Source organism: Melanostigma gelatinosum (assembly GCF_949748355.1).
Source record: "Melanostigma gelatinosum genome assembly, chromosome: 14".
Taxonomy (NCBI): domain Eukaryota; kingdom Metazoa; phylum Chordata; class Actinopteri; order Perciformes; family Zoarcidae; genus Melanostigma; species Melanostigma gelatinosum.
In genome coordinates, this window is record NC_136647.1 from 2,896,884 (window position 1) to 2,917,350 (window position 20,467).

Sequence of the window (20,467 nt, forward strand, 5' to 3'; positions counted from 1 at the left end):
TACACACATGCTGATGATCTTTGTCCCCGTGCTGTCGTTGTATCAGATCGCCACCTCAGCTGATGCTGAGTAAGGTCTTCACCGCCAGGATGGGAGGCAGCGTGTACGGCAGCCTCAACACGTAAGCACACGCACACACACACACACACGCTTATCAGCGCACACACGCGTCTCGCTCTGATTCCTATGACTGCTTCTTCCATGAGCCGGCATCTTCTCATCTCTCTCTCTCTCCATCCGTCTACATTCTTGTCTGTTCCTGGTGTTTATGTCCACCACTGATATACTGTCTGTGTCTCTTCGTCGAGCTGTTCTCTCAATAGTCTCATACAGACCGTGTGCCCTACCAGTCAACTTTGAATATATGTCAAAAACATGCACACATTGTACATGTACAGTTTAATTGGGTTTTCAGGTACATGTTGTACAATCATCCTAACTGTGATTCCTGTTTGTGATGATGTGCAGGTTACAGGACAGCCTAGAGTTCATTGGACAGGACGGCAACACCCTGAGGCCCGATCAAAACACGGGGCCCAACAGACTCCTGGGGAACATAGGTAACAATGGGAACGCATAGTGCCACATCAGATCCTTCTCCAGCCACCAATCACAGTCCACTTGTGAATTTTGAGTAGAAAGTGGCTGAAATGTCAATCTTTTTTTAGTTTCTTATGTTGCCTCCAAACAACTTAATAGAGAAATATCTGCTGCATGAAATCAACATTTACAGCTTAAAACCAAAGGGCGACTCGACTTTCATCTCGTTGTTGAGTTGCCACAGTTAAAGTGCTTTTTCGTAGAACTGTGAGGAATCAGCAGATTTTGTTCCTCGCTTGAATACAGACCAGGCTGGATAGACTCTGCCAGCAGCTCTCCCCCAGCTCTCCCCCAGCTCTCCCCCAGCTCTCCCCCAGCTCTCCCCCAGCTCTCCCCCAGCTCTCCCCCAGCTCTCTCCCAGCTCTCTCCCAGCTCTCCCCCAGCTCTCCCCAGCCCTCCCTCAGCTCTCCCTCAGCCCTCCCCAGCCCTCCCCCAGCCCTCCCCCAGCTCTCCCCCAGCTCTCCCCCAGCTCTCCCCCAGCTCTCCCCCAGCTCTCTCCCAGCTCTCTCCCAGCTCTCCCCCAGCTCTCCCCCAGCCCTCCCTCAGCTCTCCCTCAGCCCTCCCCCAGCTCTCCCCCAGCTCTCCCCCAGCTCTCCCCCAGCTCTCCCCCAGCTCTCCCCCAGCTCTCCCCCAGCTCTCCCCCAGCTGTCCCCCAGCTGTCCCCCAGCTCTCCCCCAGCTGTCCCTCAGCTCTCCCCCAGCTGTCCCCCAGCTGTCCCTCAGCTCTCTCTCAGCCCTCCCTCAGCCCTCCCTCAGCTCTCCCTCAGCTCTCCCCCAGCTCTCCCTCAGCTCTCCCCCAGCTCTCCCCCAGCTGTCCCCCAGCTGTCCCTCAGCCCTCCCTCAGCTCTCCCTCAGCTCTCCCCCAGCTGTCCCCCAGCTCTCCCTCAGCTCTCCCTCAGCTCTCCCCTTTCACAAACCTCGTGAGCAGTTGGAGGAAGTTCAGAACTGGCCTCGCAAGCAGAAGCTTTCTCGGCACACATGCATATTAAACTTGTTAAACAAGCAGCAGCATATCCCTGAATCTCGTGGCGACTCTCCTCGTCACTCGTGGTGAAACTAATCTACTGTATCCCAAAGAAATACACCAAACTCCTTAAGTCTGGCTCCGAATGGGAAGAGGAATATTTTAAAGAAGATGAACTGTTGGCAAATTCTATCCTTTTGTGCGTTTTCTCTGTCATCCTCACAGAAAAGACCTCAGAAGTAAAGTCTGTCGTAATGCATTCGTTTGATCAGCTGTGTTTTCTGTGAGTGATGACGGCCATTGTTTCATTCCAGACTAAAAACCTCCTGTAACGAAGTCGTTCACGACACAATGGTCCTGCGGCAGGAGGCAGCCATCTTTCCTCCTCCTTACTCATTCACTAACCACGGTTCATGTTGTTTTTTTTGTCTTTCTTCTTCCTTTTTTTTTCGTTGTTTGTGCTGCGCAGGATTTTCTCAGCTCTGCAGCCCGCGACGGGCCTTCTCTGAACAGGGCCCTCTGCGCCTCATCAAGAGCGCATCTTTCTTTTCAGGTTGGCGCTTAAAACTGGCCCTGACTGATGTGTGCCAGTTGCATGCTTGTGTGTGTGTGTAGTCGTGTTAGTACAGGCCGTGATGCTCGGCGGCTGCATGCCTGTGTGGCGATTCCTCCACCAGAAGGGGTAGCAGTAGCCGTAGCATGCAGTACCACGGCACATCTGTAAATACCCCGGGTCAGATAGAAGCTGCAGACGCTGTTCTTCAAGAACATTTTGATTCAAATCCAAGTGGCACCAATTAGAAGTGAAAACAAACACAAAGTGCCGCTCACAGAGGTTACAGTATATTTACTGCTTCAAACACCTTGTGCTCCATCTCTTATCTGAATCGTATTGTCATCCACAAAGTTTTCTCAAACTAAAATGTCTGCCGTAACTATCTGACCCGGTGCTGCAGGTGTGTGGCGCACAGACTGGGTGTGCATGGGTTCTCTCTGGTGTCGGTGTCTGTCGTCTACGTTTTAGCTGTCTCACTGTAACTCTGTGTTCCTCACATACTTCACTGACTCGTCTTCACTGTGATGCTTTCGGCTTTAAGTGCGTTTTAACCATCGACTATAACAACGGGTTCACTGTTTTGGGCTGTGCTGTTGTAAGTTTTCCTCCTTATCAACCTTTTTTTAATGACGCCGTAAAAATTCACAGTTGCACAACCCTCCGTGGGTCACGTAGCTCGCTCCATCTGAGCAGCTGCTGGGGAAATGCCTTGCTAAAGGGCACCTTGGCAGTAGGAAAAGGAAATGGTGACTCAGTGTTCCACTTTCTCTGCTGTATTTAAACTACTTCCCGAAGCTGCACACAGTATGGGGGAGGGCACAGTGGGGAACCCTTGGCCGTCTCTCGCACTGAGAGAACTTCTCTTTACAGCCTGCAGCACAAGCTCCGTCTGAGTGCAGCAACAGAATAATGAACTACATTAAACTCAAACCCCCATCATTCATTGCAACATGCTGATCAGAGGGCATTTTGACAGAAGTACTGAGTGGTACTTCCTCCCTCCTTGTCTCTCACCCTGCAGACTACCCACAATCCTCATTAATCATCTCAGCCAGAGATCGAAATGTACGTTTTGTAGTTTTCACACCTCTCCGCCATGAAGAAGTGTTGACCGTTTGTCCCGTTTTCACGCCAACGTATTGTCGAGAAGGACACTTGGGAGCGAGCAAACATCCATCTCTGTGGCACAAAGTAGCATCAAAGCTGTAGCAGCTGCTGAAGATGACGGCCTGTTACTAAAGTAGCGCTTTATGCTCTATTTGCGTTGGTTGTCGCACTAACAGCATGAGAACCGTAGATATTAGTCAAACAAGGTTTTCTTTCTGTAGCTCACACGTGGATGCTGAGGAGGTGAAGCCTCCAAAAGCTTTAGCTTCTGTATTTGTTTGAGGTACAAGAGCATCCTCAGCATCCCTGGTACATGAGTACATTATGTGTTTCTCACATGTTGTGTCCCTTTCGTCTTCCTTTCCTTCTTTCTCTTCATCTAACTTCATCCCCTTGAATCTCTCTTTTCTGTTTCTTTGTCTCCATCTGTCCTCTCTCTTAACTCCTTTCCTTTACCCACAACCCAACCCTTCACTTCCTCTCTCTCTCCGTTCTCCCTCCTCCCTTCCTCCAGGCCACAGTCACCCCATGGACATGCCAGGCCGAGGGCTTCACGACGAGAGGGACAGCGGCATCGCCCGGTCGGGTAAGTTAACGAGACGAGGAGCCAAAAGCCTGGATTGACCTACACTCTGCACAGCTGGGCGAGCTTTCAGCCCCACCGCCCAGCGCTGAATAGGGTTTACATTTTAGTCCTGTCAAGAACAGACAAGTGAGGAAATAAATAGACTATTTTGTGTCTCCTACTTTTTAACATTGACCTAAAACCACATACAAAAATAGGATGCAGAGGTGGAAGACGCTGGAGGAGCTTTCTGGGCCTTTAGGGTCTGGAAAACCTCGTGCTATGGAAACTTCCCCCTCCCGAGTGGGGGGGCACCACCATGCCCCACTGGCATGACTGGTATGAGGGGAACTGTGCTTTCTGCGCAAACCCCGGGTCACATGCAGAGGATTAAATATAGCGGCTCTGAAAACCCGCCACGAGTAAATGAGCTTCTAATTCGAGCCTCGTCCTCTCATCTCCTCTCTCCGCCTCCCCACTGCTGTTGGGCGGGAGAGTCCTGTAGACGAGTGTGTGACGCACACAAAATACATAAAGCTCCTATAGCGCATACGTCACACACGCATATACGCTCACCCCGTGAAGTTCTCTTTATCTCCCCACACACACACACACTTCACATCTAAAATGGTTGGTCGGTGCGAGCTGCCTGGGCTGTAAATACCCCGTGATCAGAGCTTGTATCCTGTGTTTGTGTTTGTGTGTGTGTATGTATGTGTGTATATATATATATATATATATATATATATACGTGTGTGTTGTCATTGAAATGTCAAGCCGGGTGTAAAGCCAGGTTGCCCAACATACTGCAGCATGTGACTGCTAGCAGGCTCACTGATATTAGATCTCTTAAGAAAGCAGTCACGGTAATTAGCGAGAAAGATTTAGTTTTTTTGCGCTTTAGATGTTTGTTCTTTGTCTTAGTAAGAACACGTATTGTCCTCCAGATTTCTGTGTGTGTGTGTGTGTGTGTGTGTGTGTGTACAATGAGTAACCCCACGCACTCGTCGTCTGACTCACTCTTGTCCTTCTTGCCCTCTCTTCTGTCACCCACCAATCCCTTCATCTGTTCTCTTTTCCCTTTTCATTTCTCCTCCCGCCGTCCTCTCCTCCCACCTGACCTCCTCCAGCCTCTCTGAGCAGCCTGTTGATCACTCCCTTCCCGTCTCCTGGCTCCTCCCTGACCAGCAGCTGTGCGTCCAGCTACCAGCGCCGATGGCTCCGCAGCCAGACCACCAGCCTGGAAAATGGCGTCTTCCCCCGATGGTGAGATGCATTCAAACATGCTGATCTGTTCGGTTCTCCATCGATACTCTTATCGGTTCTTTATGATTATTTTGTGAGAAAACAGGAAAGGAATCAACATTGGTTTGTTGTTGTTGTTGGTAAACAAATAGTCTTTCTTGAGCAGCAATACAAAAAGTTCCAAAATCTTTAATCACAGCGAAACAATTATCTGAGTGATTGTCTTTCATTTATTATCCTGTTCCGTGGACGAGGACGGACGGCTGCTCCACAGACTGATGTTCTCTCGTTGGTCACATGTTGTGATGAACTGCTGCTGTTTCCTTCTTTACTTGTGAGGCTTTTATTACATTTGAGACAAAGAGAGTTCTCGACATCTGCTGGAGGGAAATGAAGCCACACTTATCGATACTCTGGGTTTTCACTGATTTAGATGCACACACATCTATGCGAGGTGCTTCCACGAACACATTGTACAGTGATTGTGTGCACACTTGGAGAGAGAGAGACGTGTTTAAACTCTGCACGACTTCCCAAACACACACTTAGCAGTCCGTCCCAGTCGCCCTTTTTACCTCCATGTCTATGGCCTCTGACGGGCTTCTATAGAGTTTATCCTGCCAGGACTTCCTGTGAATCCAGCAGGCAGCTGGACACACACACACACACACACACACACGCAGAGAGAGAGCTGTGACCAGACAGGATGCTATGTTGGCCCGTCACTGTAAATGCAGCTGTCAGCCTCTGAGTGCTCTAATCTTCCCGGTGCACCAAAGCGCCTTGTTTACCAGCTGCAGCAGTAAAAGAGCTCAGATTACAAATCATTTGACGTGTTTTCTTTGCTAAACTGAAGTGCCCAAGTGTTTGTTTCTGCTGCTGGAGAGTCACTAGAGGCAAAAACATGCTTTTGGTTCATTGGTGATTTTGAGATTTTGTGCTATTTTGCTTCCATAACATGTTTACTATCGGACTAGTGGAGAGAAAGCATCCTAAATGCACATTTAGATGTTTATTTTACTACTTTGTTTATTTGCGTCTGTAGATTTCTCCTAAATTCACCAAACGTTACCATTACATAATGCCTCATTTGCATCTTTAAACATAACATTTCATAAAACTTGTAATACATAAAACCGTCTTCTTCATGTGAGTGATGAAGTGGTGAAGTTTCATGGTGATATCTGAGTTCATGTTGTGACTCTATTCACCTGTAGTCTTCTTCATGTGAGTGATGAAGTGGTGAATATTCACCTGTAGAGTCTCTTCATGTGAGTGATGAAGTGGTGAATATTCACCTATAGTCTTCTTCATGTGAGTGATGAAGTGGTGAATATTCACCTGTAGTCTTCTTCATGTGAGTGATGAAGTGGTGAATATTCACCTGTAGTCTTCTTCATGTGAGTGATGAAGTGGTGAATATTCACCTGTAGTCTTCTTCATGTGAGTGATGAAGTGGTGAATATTCACCTGTAGTCTTCTTCATGTGAGTGATGAAGTGGTGAATATTCACCTGTAGTCTTCTTCATGTGAGTGATGAAGTGGTGAATATTCACCTGTAGTCTTCTTCATGTGAGTGATGAAGTGGTGAATATTCACCTGTAGTCTTCTTCATGTGAGTGATGAAGTGGTGAATATTCACCTGTAGAGTCTCTTCATGTGAGTGATGAAGTGGTGAATATTCACCTGTAGTCTTCTTCACGTGAGTGATGAAGTGGTGAATATTCACCTGTAGTCTTCTTCATGTGAGTGATGAAGTGGTGAATATTCACCTGTAGTCTTCTTCATGTGAGTGATGAAGTGGTGAATATTCACCTGTAGTCTTCTTCATGTGAGTGATGAAGTGGTGAATATTCACCTGTAGTCTTCTTCATGTGAGTGATGAAGTGGTGAATATTCACCTGTAGTCTTCTTCATGTGAGTGATGAAGTGGTGAATATTCACCTGTAGTCTTCTTCATGTGAGTGATGAAGTGGTGAATATTCACCTGTAGTCTTCTTCATGTGAGTGATGAAGTGGTGAATATTCACCTGTAGTCTTCTTCATGTGAGTGATGAAGTGGTGAATATTCACCTGTAGTCTTCTTCATGTGAGTGATGAAGTGGTGAATATTCACCTGTAGTCTTCTTCATGTGAGTGATGAAGTGGTGAATATTCACCTGTAGTCTTCTTCATGTGAGTGATGAAGTGGTGAATATTCACCTTTAGTCTTCTTCATGTGAGTGATGAAGTGGTGAATATTCACCTGTAGTCTTCTTCATGTGAGTGATGAAGTGGTGAATATTCACCTGTAGAGTCTCTGAATGTCTGTAATGTAACTAAACGTCTCTTGAAGACGTTTCCTCTCAATGAGTTTGTTCTCAGACTCTGATGATAAATCTCCACTTCAGCAGCTCTTACATTCACCAAACTTCACTCGTTCATTCCGCTCTGTGTGCTGAAGGTTCACACAGAGAGGTTTGTTCACACATCACTCTCACGCTCATTTATACAACGTTTTAGTAATAAAAACATGGAGGAAATTGTTATTTTTTGGCTGTTGACCGAGTTTTCTGATTTATGGAGTGACACAAAGAGGTGCAAAAGTACAAGAAAGACACTTAACCAAAGGAAACCCTGAGCAGTATTCTAATTGGTGTTGTGAGGCAGGATACGACTTTACCAAGACTCTCATGTCGAGTAAACATTTGGGCACATAAATCAGGATTATGACGTTGTCTTTGAAGTTGAGCTCCTTCGTGTGTCCCGATCAGGTCGGTGGAGGAGAGCTTCAACATGTCCGACGAAAGCGGCGTGCCGAGCCTCGGCGTGGCCCGGAAGAAGAAGATCGCCATCGGGGTCATCTTCACGCTGTCGCCCAACGCCGAGGAGAACAGCCGCTTCCAGGATTTCTTCTTCTCCCACTTCCCTCTCTTTGAAAGCCACATGAACAAACTCAAGAGCGCCATCGAACAGGTGACTTTCATGCCTTTGTTCACACTGAAGATGAGCTTGGCAGTGAGGTCATGAGTCAAAGGTCCGACCTGTGGTTGTTTACTGCCGTCTGTCAAAGCTCTGGATGTCTTCTGTAACTCAATGTGTGTGTGTTGTGTCCCTCTCGAGGCCATGAAGATGAGTCGGCGGTCAGCGGACGCCAGCCAGAGGGCCTTGGCTTACAGCCGGATGGTGGACGGACTCAACGAGTTCAGGTTGGGCAACGGCTCGCATTCTCTCAGACAATAACATGACATAATTCATTTTTCTTTCTTCCTCATTGCGCTCACGACTGAACTTGCAAACACTGGCGCTTTTGTTGATTGCACATCACGGCATAGCTGACCTTTTTCAGGGTGTTTATGGAGACAATGTCACATCACAGACTTTATCTCTTTATACATGAGGCCTGAGCACCGATTATTTTAAAAGCTAATTAGTAACACGTTTACTAACCCCAGTGAGAGAAAAGGAGGAACTCACAGTTCCCTACCTGTCGTGAGCACACCACAGATGTTGCATTGTGACTGCAGTGCATGCTGGGAGTTCTTGCGTTAGGGCTTTTTTGGTTGTGTTTAGGGAAGCTTATTTTCTACCGGTTACTTCTCAACTCTGCGCCGCAACTACCCTGTATGAAGACAACGCTTTCTTTAGTTTTACCAGAAACGGCAGTTCCAACAACGATTTCATAATTTTCTTTGTGTTATGAAAATATGAAATCTTAAAATCTTCCTGATTTAGGTTCTAAGGTTGTGCTTGTGTGTGACGGGCTTGTCAGTACTGCGTCCGTGTTTGGGACTGACAAAACACACAAACTTGTTTTAAGTATGTGTGTGTGTACGCATGCCTGTCTCCACCACTACTTTCACTTGCCCCCCCCCCCACACACACACACACTAGCTGGCAGGCAGAGGTCCCCTCATCGCTGCATATGCCTGCTGGCAGCCGGCCACGGCAACTCAAGCCTCCGGATTGGCAACCCACTACCTCAGACACCGGCCACACGCACCAGAATCGTAAATCATGTGCGAGTGCCCGCAGGAGCAACGAGGCGCAAACAAATATCTGTCAAATCTCACCTTCAGACGGCAGCTATATATAAGCGCAGCCACCTTTGCCATTCAGAGGTTTTGACTTCATGGAACATGACGGAAGGAAAGTGGAAGAAATGTCTTCGCGGAGGCTGAGGGAGACTCTGGTCTGACGTAGTTGGAGGGTGGACCTGCAGACTTAGCAGAGGCATGTGTGCATCAAAGTCACTCCAGCATATTTGGGGTTATGTTAGGCTTTTGTGGTTGGATGAAGATCAGCGAGGCAGAAGCACTTAATACTGCAGTGTTCAGAGTCTTAGTTCCCATTTTAGCCAACGCATCCTCGTGCAGCGGCTCGTAGGATGCCGCTCTTTGAATCGTCGAAAGAAAACGCAGCTCGTGGACGAGTCGGCAGCAGGTTCCAGGTTCGTGTCACATCCCGGCTCTTTAAAGTTCACCTGAACAGCTGCTGCAGAGAGGCGGAGTCCTCCCACTCATCAGCAGACCCGGTGGGGTCAAGTGTGGCTGTAAAAGGCCGCGGACAAGTCGACCCGCTTATAACGCAGGAATGAAGAAAGCATCGTCGGGCCATTCGATGCTGCGGCCCCAATCACGTACGAGTGACGTCCTGTCCGTCCTGATTCACCCTGCTATAGCAACTCTGTACCAAGTTTGTTAATGATTAATCAGTGATTTATTAACTCTTTTAAATAACTAATCCATGCAAAATCTCATCTGGAGTCTTGCGTTTCTTATGCGCTCGATGAACGATTTATGTCTTGAAGGGAGAGAAAGCGAGACGGCGACAGAAACTCAACATTTAATCAAACTAAAGATGCGTTTCTGCGTCACATGTAAGCTGCTTTCAAGTACACTGCCGCAGTCATTGTGTTGATTTTAATCAGCAGGTTTCAGGGTTACAACACCAAAACTTGCAACAGTGACTATGTTGCAATGCAGTTCATTAGTTCTTCTTTTCGCGGAGTGTTTTCTTTGGACAAATACGTGGACCTGAAATAGCTTGAATACTGGGGAACCGGTGAAGGTCACATTCACTGCGACACCTGTGTTTTCTCTCAGCGTGCAGCCGGTCCACGTCTCCTCTCACCTCTCTCACCGGGGTCTTTAGCGCTCAGAGGCTGTGAGGGAACCTTGTTTACACCGAGACTACATCTAAAGCTTGAACACCTTTTGTATTCCTCATCACTTTTAAGTGTTAATATAATATATAATGTGTTCACACAGAATAAGCTGATAAAACGTATTTCCACAGTTGAATATAACAAAAACAGAACAGTAAAACAGCAACATAACGATTGTTATAATGATAATAACCACAGTAACGAGGAGGAGGATAATAATGTAAAACCATAAGATCAAAATATACAAATAACAACGTAAAACCATTCAAAACAAGCCAAAAGAGAAGAGCAGCTCTGTATTTACAACAGGCAGTGTGGAGGCCGGCCTGATGTGCAACAGCATCTCTTTCCAGAGTCTGGAGGCTGTGACTCCTCCGTGCCTCAGATCTCTACAGTTTGGCATTTGAGAAAAACCACCAGAATCTAGCAGCTGCGGTCATAAAAACCGCCCGACTCGCCACATTCCTCGGGCTGCAGAGATTCCCCCTCTGCCCCCCGTGTGGACGCTTGGCCTCCAGCCGAGACGTGCTCACCAACACGGCCCTCCTCCATGGAAACTCCAACTGAGCCACATACAGATAGATATACACACAAGCGCACTGTACATGCGTGTGTGTGTGTGCGCGCAAGTTCGTCTCACACACACACACACACACAGCCAGGGTCTCCCAGCGCAGACAGCGAAGCTCTGTGAACTGAGATCTCTTTTGTTTACCCCGAGAGACAATAACGAGTCTGTCCTCCCTCTGTCTGTTTTCTCCCCCTTCCCTCTCATTCGCCCCCCCCCCCCCCCCCCCCCCCCCCCTTGCCCTACCTGTACCTGCAGGATGACCATCTGCGACCTGTACACCATGCCCCGGGTGGCCGAGCCCGTGTGGTTGGCGATGATGTCCGGAGCGTCGGAGAAGAACCAGCTCTGCGGTCACTTCATGAGGGAGCTGTCCCTGCTGATGGAGCAGGCCTCCAAGAACCAGTTGAGTCCTCCGCCCGTCACTCTCCGGGTGTCTTTAAACGATGCAGGAGTTTGCAACGGCACCAGCAAACCCACCTGTTGTGGAAACCAGACTCCCTATCGATCCCCATTAAGAACGCAGACGGGAATCAAGCTCGCAACACACGCAAACACATTATATATTATATTAACACTTCAAAGTGCCATCAACTTCCAGCTGATCTGGTCACGGGACTTTGCAGGTCCGACTGATGAGGAATACAAAAGGTGTTCAAGCTTTAGATGCAGTCTCGGTGTAAACGGCGTGAGCTCAAAGAACGTAAACAAGGTTCCCTCAATTGACTTCAATTTATTTTCAGAAATCACAAAGTGTGCCTCAGAGGTTTTTACAATCTGTACACATACGACGTCCTCTCTTTGCTTGTACTTCCCGGATGAGCGTGTCAACAGAGAAACGCATGCAGGTTCACACACACACACACACACACTATTCATTCTGTTCTCTTCCACACAGTCTGTTCTTTCTTTCACACACACACACACACACACACACACACACTGAATGTTTCACCCTCTTTGCATTTACTGGTGTGCCTCAGAGGAGCTGTGAATGAGAAGGTCCCTGCCAGTCTCTAATTGCTTATTGTTGCCGTTACAAAGCCTCGTCAAACCACTGCTGATTGTACATATTTGAATTGGTGGCGAGGCCTTTATTGAACACAGCTCCCCGTATTCAGGACGGCTGATTTAAAGGAGCAGTCGGTGCACTGAACAGAGGGACTACGTGTGTTTCTAACCGCGACCAGTGATTCCCTACACGTTCTAGTCTCTCCAGACCTTCAACTTTCTCATGCTCTCTAAATGTCCCGGTCAACCACTCGTCCTCCTGGATGACATCACGTCTTCTCTAAAGGCGTCCCGTCAGCGCTCCCGTGATGACCGACGGTGTTCGAGCACATGATCGAACTTCAATACCATGACAGTGTGCTGAGTCATGAGACGGGAAGGGAAGTGGATGCGTGTGGTCAGGACCGAGAAGTGAATCACGCTCATAGATGTGTGTGTGTATGTGTGTGTGTGTATATGTGTGTGTGTGTGTTGCGTGTTGCAAACAAAGGATGTTTATGGTGTCCAGTCCAGCAAGGAAACTAAAGTTTTCCATGTATTTCTTAACCAAACAAGGTCTGAGAAAGTGCACCCAGCCAGGAAGTACAATTATTTTGGGGGGATTCTAATCCACTCTCTGCTGACCAACCCTATTATCCGATACCTCCAGATTCCTCCCCGCGTTACTGACGGCCATCCTGACCAATCACCTGGCCTGGGTGCCCACCGTCATGCCCAACGGGCAACCTCCAATCAAGATCTTCCTCGAGAAACACTCCTCCAAGAGCGTCGACATGCTGGCAAAGACGCACCCCTACAACCCGCTGTGGGCACAGCTAGGTGAGGCAAATACAGCACACACACACACACACACACACACACACACACACACGCACGCAGTGTGAGAGCTGCATGTCATTTGGATACTTCTGTGGGAAACAGCAGAATTGCATGTTTAGATTGCCACTAAATGTGATAAGTCTCTGGTTTCTGTCTACTGACGTGTTTATAGGCGGATATATCGAGTCATGATGTTCTATAAATACACAGACATCAATGTACAGAGTGTGTCGAGTCCAGACGTTCACCTCAAGTGACATGGGAGACGTGTAGACAGTGAGGTCACGGCGACACCTAGTGTTCAGAGATGAGAACTGCAAACCTGCAGCAAATTGTGCAAAATGTTAAAAAAGAATAATTTCTTTAAACAAACCTTTTGTCAATTAAAATAAATATTTTTATTTCGTGCATCTGAAACATGAATACTGATGTTTTCCGTCACCGTGTGTAGGAGACCTGTACGGGTCCATCGGGTCCCCGGTGCGGCTGTCCAGGACGGTGGTGGTGGGCCGCCGTCAGGAGCTGGTCCAGAGACTCCTCTACGTCCTCACCTACTTCATCCGCTGCTCCGAGCTGCTGGAGACCCACATGCTGGACAGCGCCGAGGACGAGGCCATCGTCCTGCCCGGCTCCCTCATCACCACCTCCCTGAGGAAAGGAGAGGTGGAGGAGTCTGACTACGTCCTGGTCACCGTCCACAAGCCCAGCGGGGACTACCTGTCCCACAGCCGGCAGGCGGAGGACGGCAGCTACCCTTCAGACAACAGCCTGCAGAGCAGCACGTACACGGACACGGAGTGTGGCGCCGGGGACACACCCAAGGAGGAAGATGAGGAGGAGGACAGCAGTGAGAGTCAAGGGTCTGGGAGCAGTGTGCTACAGACCGGACTCAGCCAGGGTAGCAACCCTGTTATCAGGACCGCAGAAGCAGCTGAACCCGGGGAGCCGCGCAGGGAGTCCAGCAGCCCGCTGGCCACCGAGGCCCGGCTGGAGACGGTGCTGCGCGTCGGCTCGGCGTCCCCCAGGGAGCAGGTCTGTGTGCTGGATTCAGAGACCAAGGGGAACCTGAAACTTACCGTCCCGTCCGTACCCACGACCCGCTCATCAAGTCCATCCCCGGCTCCCGGCACCACAGAGGTTACAAACTGTGGGCCGGAGGCTGGGATGGACGGGGTGCCTGCTCCGCGGACCTTAGAGATCTCTCTCGACAAGAAGCCCCCGGATAAGAACCCGACCGGTGCCGTGCCGGTGCCCGTAAACGCCGTGACGGGGCCTATGGCTCTGACTCTGACAGAGGAGGAGGGGCCGGCAACAAAAGTCACTTTCCTCATCGGCGACTCCATGTCTCCCGAGTCGGACACGGAGAGCCGCAGACGGAAGGTGGAGGAGGTTTACAAGAAACACCTCAACCAGCAGATTCTCCATCACGGGCAACTTTATCAACAGCAACCGCCGCAGAGAGGAGCGGACTCAGCCACCAGCAACGCGGGCGCATCGGAGGACCAAACCAAACAGACCAAGGTGGCTCCGGCCCTGCAGCGGGTGTCCAGTCGGTGGATACCGACCTGTGTGGACGATTTTGACGAGTACTTCAGCCAGGAGAACCCCGTGGAAACGAGGACTATAGACGACGTGGCCAAGCGGGTGGAGGCCAGCACCACGGACAGGACGCACAAAGCCTTGCTGGACCCCTCGGGAGCAGTGGGGGGTCAGGGTTTGGGTGTGTGTTTAGCTCCAGGCAGCGGAGACGTAGGGTCCGGCAGAAAGGGAGACGCTTTGTCCGACGTCCAGAGGAGGTGCAGGTGTGGGTCCACGGATTCCTCTGACAAGGGTCTACCATCGTCTGTCCCCGTCCCGCCGGACAGCAAAGAGGACCAAAAGCGCAAGGCGGCGCCCGTCAACGACTGGGAGATACCACGCAACGAGAGCTCGGACAGCGCGCTGGGGGACAGCGAGAGCGAGGACACGGAGGACTGGCAGGAGGAGGTGCTGGTGGCCTTCCCGGGGTGAGCAGGACGATCTATCGTCATTTGAAAACAACCAAAAACACATCTCATCTCATGTTTTTTGATTTGTAGGTCGAAGCTGGTGGAGAACTACTCGAAGCCGAGCATCGCCAACTTTGGCCGCTCTCTGTTCGGAGGCTACTGCCCCACCTACGTGCCAGACTTTGTACTGCATGGGTTGCCCACCGACGAGAAGCTGCGGCAGTGCCTCATGGCCGAGTTATCCCACGCTGTTCAGGTAAAGGACTGCCCCCCCCCCCTTCCCCCTTCTTTGCGTCCTCTTTGCATGCGTCTCATTGGACGCTCTGTTCCTCTGCAGCATCCAGTGCTGGATGAGCCCATAGCGGAGGCCGTCTGCATTATAGCAGACACGGACAAGTGGTCGGTGCAGGTGGCCAGCAGTCAGAGACGAGCCACGGACGTCAACAAGCTGGGGAAGGAGGTCCTGGTGTCCAGCCTGGTGTCCAGCCTGCTGCAGTCCACTCAGCAGCTCTACAAACTCAACCTGTCACCCAACTTTGTACGGGACGCCTCTCAGCCAGACACTCATCAGTGTGCAGTCGTCAACACTTTCACTAACCGCCTCCTCTCCTCCTCAGTGTATCATGCACCTCGAGGACCGCCTGCAGGAAATCTACTTCAAGAGCAAGATGCTCGCTGAGTATTTGAAGGGCCAGACGAGAGTCCACGTGAAGGAGCTGGGCATGGTGTTGGGGTGAGAAGTTCACCTGTAACCTTAACATTCAGATCATATTGCTTCCGTACAAACGCAGCCAAAGTCCAGCCACTGGTGTCGCACTGCTCTGACCAGCAGGTGGCAGCAATGCTCTGAGATGAATAGCAGTGTGTTCAGAAACAGCCTAGCTGGAGAACACGGGTGTAAACGATGCAGACGGACATGCTGTTGGCATGTTTGTTCCTGTTATTTGAAGCAGATCTCATCTCATCCTGCTCTTTGCTCTCGTTGCAGAATCGAGTCCAGCGACCTCCCCCTGTTGGCGGCCGTGGCCAGCACGCACTCCCCCTACGTGGCCCAGATCCTGCTATGAGCCCCGTCAGCCCGAGGAGGCCCCCGTCAGACCAGACCCGAGGGGACCCCCGTCAGACCCGAGGAGGCCCCGTCAGACCAGACCCGAGGGGGCCCCCGTCAGACCCGAGGAGGCCCCCGTCAGACCAGACCCGAGGGGGCCCCCGTCAGACCCGAGGAGGCCCCCGTCAGACCAGACCCGAGGGGGCCCCCGTCAGACCCGAGGAAGCCCCCGTCAGACCCGGGGAGCACCCATTCTGGACCCCCTAAAACTAAAAAAACAACAAGCGTGACTCCTGACGTGGTGTCCTGACCCACGGAGCATGGTTCAAGTGGGATCTTTAGCATCCGAGGCCTGAGCCGGGGGGGGGGGGGGGCCTGACCTGACCTGACCTGACCTGACCTCCTCCAGCTGTTTGAATGTTGAACACAGAAACTCTCTTTTTATTTTTGGACACAAAAGCCAAAGACTTTGTACATGTAGTTTTGTCCAGTTGAGGAATGAGACGTTAAGGACGTCGACAGGCTGACGTGGGTTTAGTTTCTCCTCCTGCTCTTTGTTTTTCTCCTCTCTGTACAATCTCAAACCCAACGGACGACACGTGAAACATTGCTTTGAGGTAAATATCACCGAGAGCATCATCAGCCTCACGGCAATTATGTTATTTCACTTATTTTCATGTTTTTGTTTATAAGCCAAAATCCCCTGAGATATTTCAACGACAAATTTAATTTTCTTGTTTTCTTTGGATCCACAAGCATTTTTTCTTTTCTTTTCAACGTCTAAAAGTGTCTGACATTCTCACCACAGGTACAGCTCTACCTCAGACCGCGTGTGTCCGTGGCCGACTCACATTTATTCTATTTTAATCGGAGGACGACGTGAGGACTCCATGCTGTGTTCTTTAAATTCCCATCGGATCATCGTCGCAAAGACGTATTTCTTTCGCATCAGAATGTGATTACGGGACAAAAAGAGTCTTTCTACTGTAAAAACGTGCTTCATCCGCGTGTTTTAAAACCAAAAAATGCTGAAATATTTTCACACTTTTATAGCCTCCTTTTTTACGATGTTTACGACTTCGACGACAGAAAGAGAGGAGTAGAGGAACTCACCGTGGATGGAAATATATCTACATAATATATATCGGTTAACACTATTTTTAAACGTGTTTCTACGACGGTTATGCTCACAAATACAAAACTACAGCAGCACACCTTTTATCGTTTTTGGGTTTTTGTGTCCGTTTGATGTCCCGTGAGGTCGACGGGTGATTTATGTTGTGTTTTTATAGTCTGGGTGCGATTTGATGATTCTCTCTCTTTGGATTCTCTCCCGGGTACAAACTCAAACCACAGACTTTATTCTGATGCTTTATTATTGACACCATTGGTAATGCATCTAAATGTTTGATTTTGGACAAAGTATGGCGAGTTAAAGCTGATGTATAAGATGATGATCATCCATAAAGTAATCTTCAGTTCACTGCTTTCAGTCGGGTGAATTCATGATGTTGGCGAGTGAATTGCAGATTTAAAAAACAAACATTTTCTTTCCCAAATTTCAAAAAATCCTCCTCAAAGACTGTAATGTGCCTCAGGCCTAAAACCCAGCGTTTCTTTCTTTCTTTCTCTAAACTCAGATCGCACCCTGCCGCTGACCCGAGTCTTAAAGCTCACCTCGTCTCTTTGTCTCTGCGTTTCGAAGACGCTCCGCTGTATCGGCCCACGTTGTGTACCAGGCGTCACGTTTAAACAACAGAGGTGTGACTTCATATCTGCGCTCATGCCTCTTTTGCGTACATGTAAATTATTTAGTCTGTTTGTCAAACGGTTCGCGTAAACTGTACATACTCGTTTATTTCCATGTATTTTGTACAGAATGTTCTTTTTAAGAAATGTCTTCTCGAATTATTTTTTTCTCCCAATTTTATGGGAATGTTGTGCAATAAAGATGGCGATTTTAAGAATCTGTGTCTCTGGGAATTTTTTCACTATTAAAAGATGGAAAGTTATTCTAAAAAAAGTGTGAAACCAGAGATTAAAGAGCTCCAATCCACATGTGAGGAGAGGAGTGGGAAGTACAGTAATTGATTCATAATCCATTCAGTGTTGTACAAATATAAACCAGTGTAAACTTTATACAATAAAAGCTCTTTAGTTTAGTTTAGTGGTGGTTTGACTTCTTCTGCTTCAACCATCTGGGTCACACATTTTACCACCTTTTCCTTTTTCCTTTCTGGATTTACCACCCTGGAACTGGCTCCCCCCCCTCTTATGGCACGGAAGGTAAAATGAAACGAACACACGCACAGTTATGCAATTAAAGGAAGGAGTGTCCTGACACTGAAACCACTGGTGGTTAAATGAAGCGGTTAGTCTAAGTTTAGATCAAATCTCTACGCAGTGTTTGGAGTTTTAACTGTAATGTCTCGAGTGATCCGTTTCTCTTCAATACTCTGATCCCGCGTGTTGTGGTCTTTGACTTCAGAGGTGTCACAAGTCAGAGGGAGGATCAGTGCTGCGTTAAAGGACTCTTTTCAAAGTTCGGAGATTAGACTACCAGAACTAGCAAACGTGTTTTTTTTTTTTTAAATGCCATTCAAGCGAGATTACTTTAATATATTTAAATGTCCTTTTAATGTTTTCAGTAAAGCACTTTGAATTGCTTTGTAGCTAAAATGTGTTATATTATGTGAAATAATTTCCTTAGTTGCTTTATTATCTGAACAAAACTCAAGCACATTGAAAGTCTTTTGAAGAAAACCTCCAGTGCAGCAGGAACATTTTGTTTGTAATAAAGAAAAAGCAATCCAGATAATCAGCTTTAACTGCAATCAAACTGTTTCCTTGCCTTATAATAAATGTACATGTACATATTGTAATTGTGTTCACATCATGATGCTTGGTGCATCATGATGTGAACACAATTAAAATATTTATATCTGGCAATATCTAAAATATTTTTACCTGGCAATATTTTTTAAAACATAATAAATCCAACCTTTTTAATATTTTACCTTCCACTGTGCAATAAAACACATATTCTGTCTGTATATATATAATATTTTAGTTATATTTTAGTTTACTCTTTTTACTTATTTAATATTCTATACTGTTTTAATACTTATTTACCTATTCATAATACTTGTATTGATCTTGTTTTTTTACGATGTCTCTTGTTTGCACGATCCACTATGCTGCTGTAATCCTGCCAATGTCCCCACTGCGAGACTAATAAAGGATTATTTCATGTTCTCTTATTTCCGACAGTACTTGGACGCAGCACGGTCTCCGTACAGACAGATGTCGTCGCTCCACAGGAGGAGGGATCTAAAGAGAATCTGAACTCCTGGATCTGACTGAGGCTGGTGGACGCTTCCGTGACCCAAAGATGAACAGATTTCAACACTACACGTCCCGTAGATTCTACTTCCTGTCACGCTTTTAGTGGAATATTCTGTTTCGGACGCGCAGTAGTTTTACAAAGTTGTTTTCTTTTCCTGGAGAAGAAGAAGGAGCTCCATCCATGTCCCGGAGCTCGAGCTCGGCTCGATCCACGGCGGGATGTGAGTGCGTTGTGCTCGGGTAAAGAGCAGCGAGGAGACGTTAAAAAGTGAGGAGTTATAAAAAGAAGCCGAAGTTATGAAAATGACCGGAGCCATGGAAAGTTCTTTCAAACTGGCTTTGAAGAAACCGCCCCCGCTCCGGACCGCAGAGGTAAACAAAACTATAGCTTTTTCCCCCTTCTTCTTCTTCTTCTTTTTTTTGTGAAATTAGCATCGCTTGCTAATGTTAGCTCAAATCAAAGTGTTGCTTCACATCGCTGTCATTAGTGTTTGACTGAACCGTTTGTGGTTTCACATGTTAATATATGTGTTGTTAATTAGTACAAGCTGTACTTTATTTCATTAACTGTCAATCAAACTCTGATCTAACCGGCTAGTTGTTTGGGGTAAAGTCCTTGCTAACTCTTAACTTTGTGCCTTGATAAAGTGTCTAACAAATGACACTTAAATGAAAAAGTTTTAGAGTAAAGTGAAAGCATTCAGGACTAAATATATGAGTGGTACCCAAACTGAGGTACTGGGACCTAACTGGGTCTGCCTGGGGTCAGTTTTGGGTCCATTGGCAAAAAAACCTTTTGCTGCAATGCATTCTGGGTCTGTAAATAGTCTTATTAAACAAACCATAGCATCAAGGTTTCACATCGGAGGGATTAGCCCTAAAACCAGGAGGTAGTTCATGTAAACTTTGAGCTTGAGTGAGGCCAGTTAAATTACAATCTCTTCTTCTTCTTCCTCCTCCTCACATGAAGCTGTGGAAACACAGCTGGCTTGTCATTGCTTTAGTTGAGCTCCGTGCTCTCCATAAATAGCTCACGTTGGCTCTCTCCCCATGTTCAGCTGCTGCTGATAGTTTTGAAGTGTAGGCGCTTCACAAAGCACCACCAGAGTGTTTGAAAACAGCGCTCGGCTTTAGAAAAGGCCCCTTTTCTCCAGCTCTGATCCTCTGTTTGTTTGTGGTGCTCGGAGGGTAAAGAGCCTCTTTCACACCTCCACAGAGAGCTCCTGTACGAACCATAACAGCCGCGTTTAGTCCACAAATAAACGACACAGTGGAAGCAGTGAAGTGGAACTCCGGCGCTGTGATGACGTCACTAAGTTTAGCCCCGCTCCTCCACCATGCAGTGGAAGAATCCTCCTCTCTCTGTTCTCAGGGATGCTGAACACACACGGTCTAAACCAGTGAAGACAGACGAGGTGAAATGCTTCCACGCAGTTATTCACAATGTTTATGTGCGAGTATTTGACACGAGTCTGTGCATGTAGGGATGATGTGTTGCAGTCAAAC

The 20,467-nt window shown here is 48.0% G+C and overlaps 2 protein-coding genes across 7 annotated transcripts in view; both read left to right on the plus strand.

Moving 5' to 3' along the window:
* Positions 1 to 15,978, plus strand: part of fnip1 (folliculin interacting protein 1) — a 29,218-nt gene extending 13,240 nt beyond the window's left edge. Inside the window, exons 5-19 of one of the 4 annotated variants that reach the window (XR_013772577.1) lie at positions 47 to 121; positions 469 to 560; positions 2,033 to 2,116; positions 3,741 to 3,812; positions 4,922 to 5,057; positions 7,790 to 7,991; positions 8,139 to 8,224; positions 11,009 to 11,155; positions 12,411 to 12,580; positions 13,032 to 14,586; positions 14,659 to 14,824; positions 14,906 to 15,106; positions 15,186 to 15,301; positions 15,557 to 15,732; positions 15,806 to 15,978. Coding sequence is in view for 3 of the 4 variants with exons in the window: in XM_079283467.1 (XP_079139593.1) it covers positions 47 to 121; positions 469 to 560; positions 2,033 to 2,116; positions 3,741 to 3,812; positions 4,922 to 5,057; positions 7,790 to 7,991; positions 8,139 to 8,224; positions 11,009 to 11,155; positions 12,411 to 12,580; positions 13,032 to 14,586; positions 14,659 to 14,824; positions 14,906 to 15,106; positions 15,186 to 15,301; positions 15,557 to 15,635 (3,181 nt within the window). In the remaining variant the exon portion in view is untranslated. Of the gene's footprint in view, positions 1 to 46; positions 122 to 468; positions 561 to 2,032; positions 2,117 to 3,740; positions 3,813 to 4,921; positions 5,058 to 7,789; positions 7,992 to 8,138; positions 8,225 to 11,008; positions 11,156 to 12,410; positions 12,581 to 13,031; positions 14,587 to 14,658; positions 14,825 to 14,905; positions 15,107 to 15,185; positions 15,302 to 15,556 lie in introns of all 4 variants that reach the window. The other 3 variants (XM_079283467.1, XM_079283469.1, XM_079283468.1) reach the window with 3 other exon arrangements.
* A 3,071-nt stretch (positions 15,979 to 19,049) lies between these two features.
* The window catches only part of rapgef6 (Rap guanine nucleotide exchange factor (GEF) 6), a 106,759-nt gene continuing 105,341 nt past the window's right edge, over positions 19,050 to 20,467 (plus strand). For all 3 annotated transcript variants that reach the window (XM_079283852.1, XM_079283853.1, XM_079283854.1), the window contains exon 1: positions 19,050 to 19,333. In XM_079283852.1, coding sequence (XP_079139978.1) covers positions 19,259 to 19,333 — 75 coding nt within the window. In that variant the 5' untranslated portion in view covers positions 19,050 to 19,258. The remainder of the gene's footprint in view (positions 19,334 to 20,467) is intronic.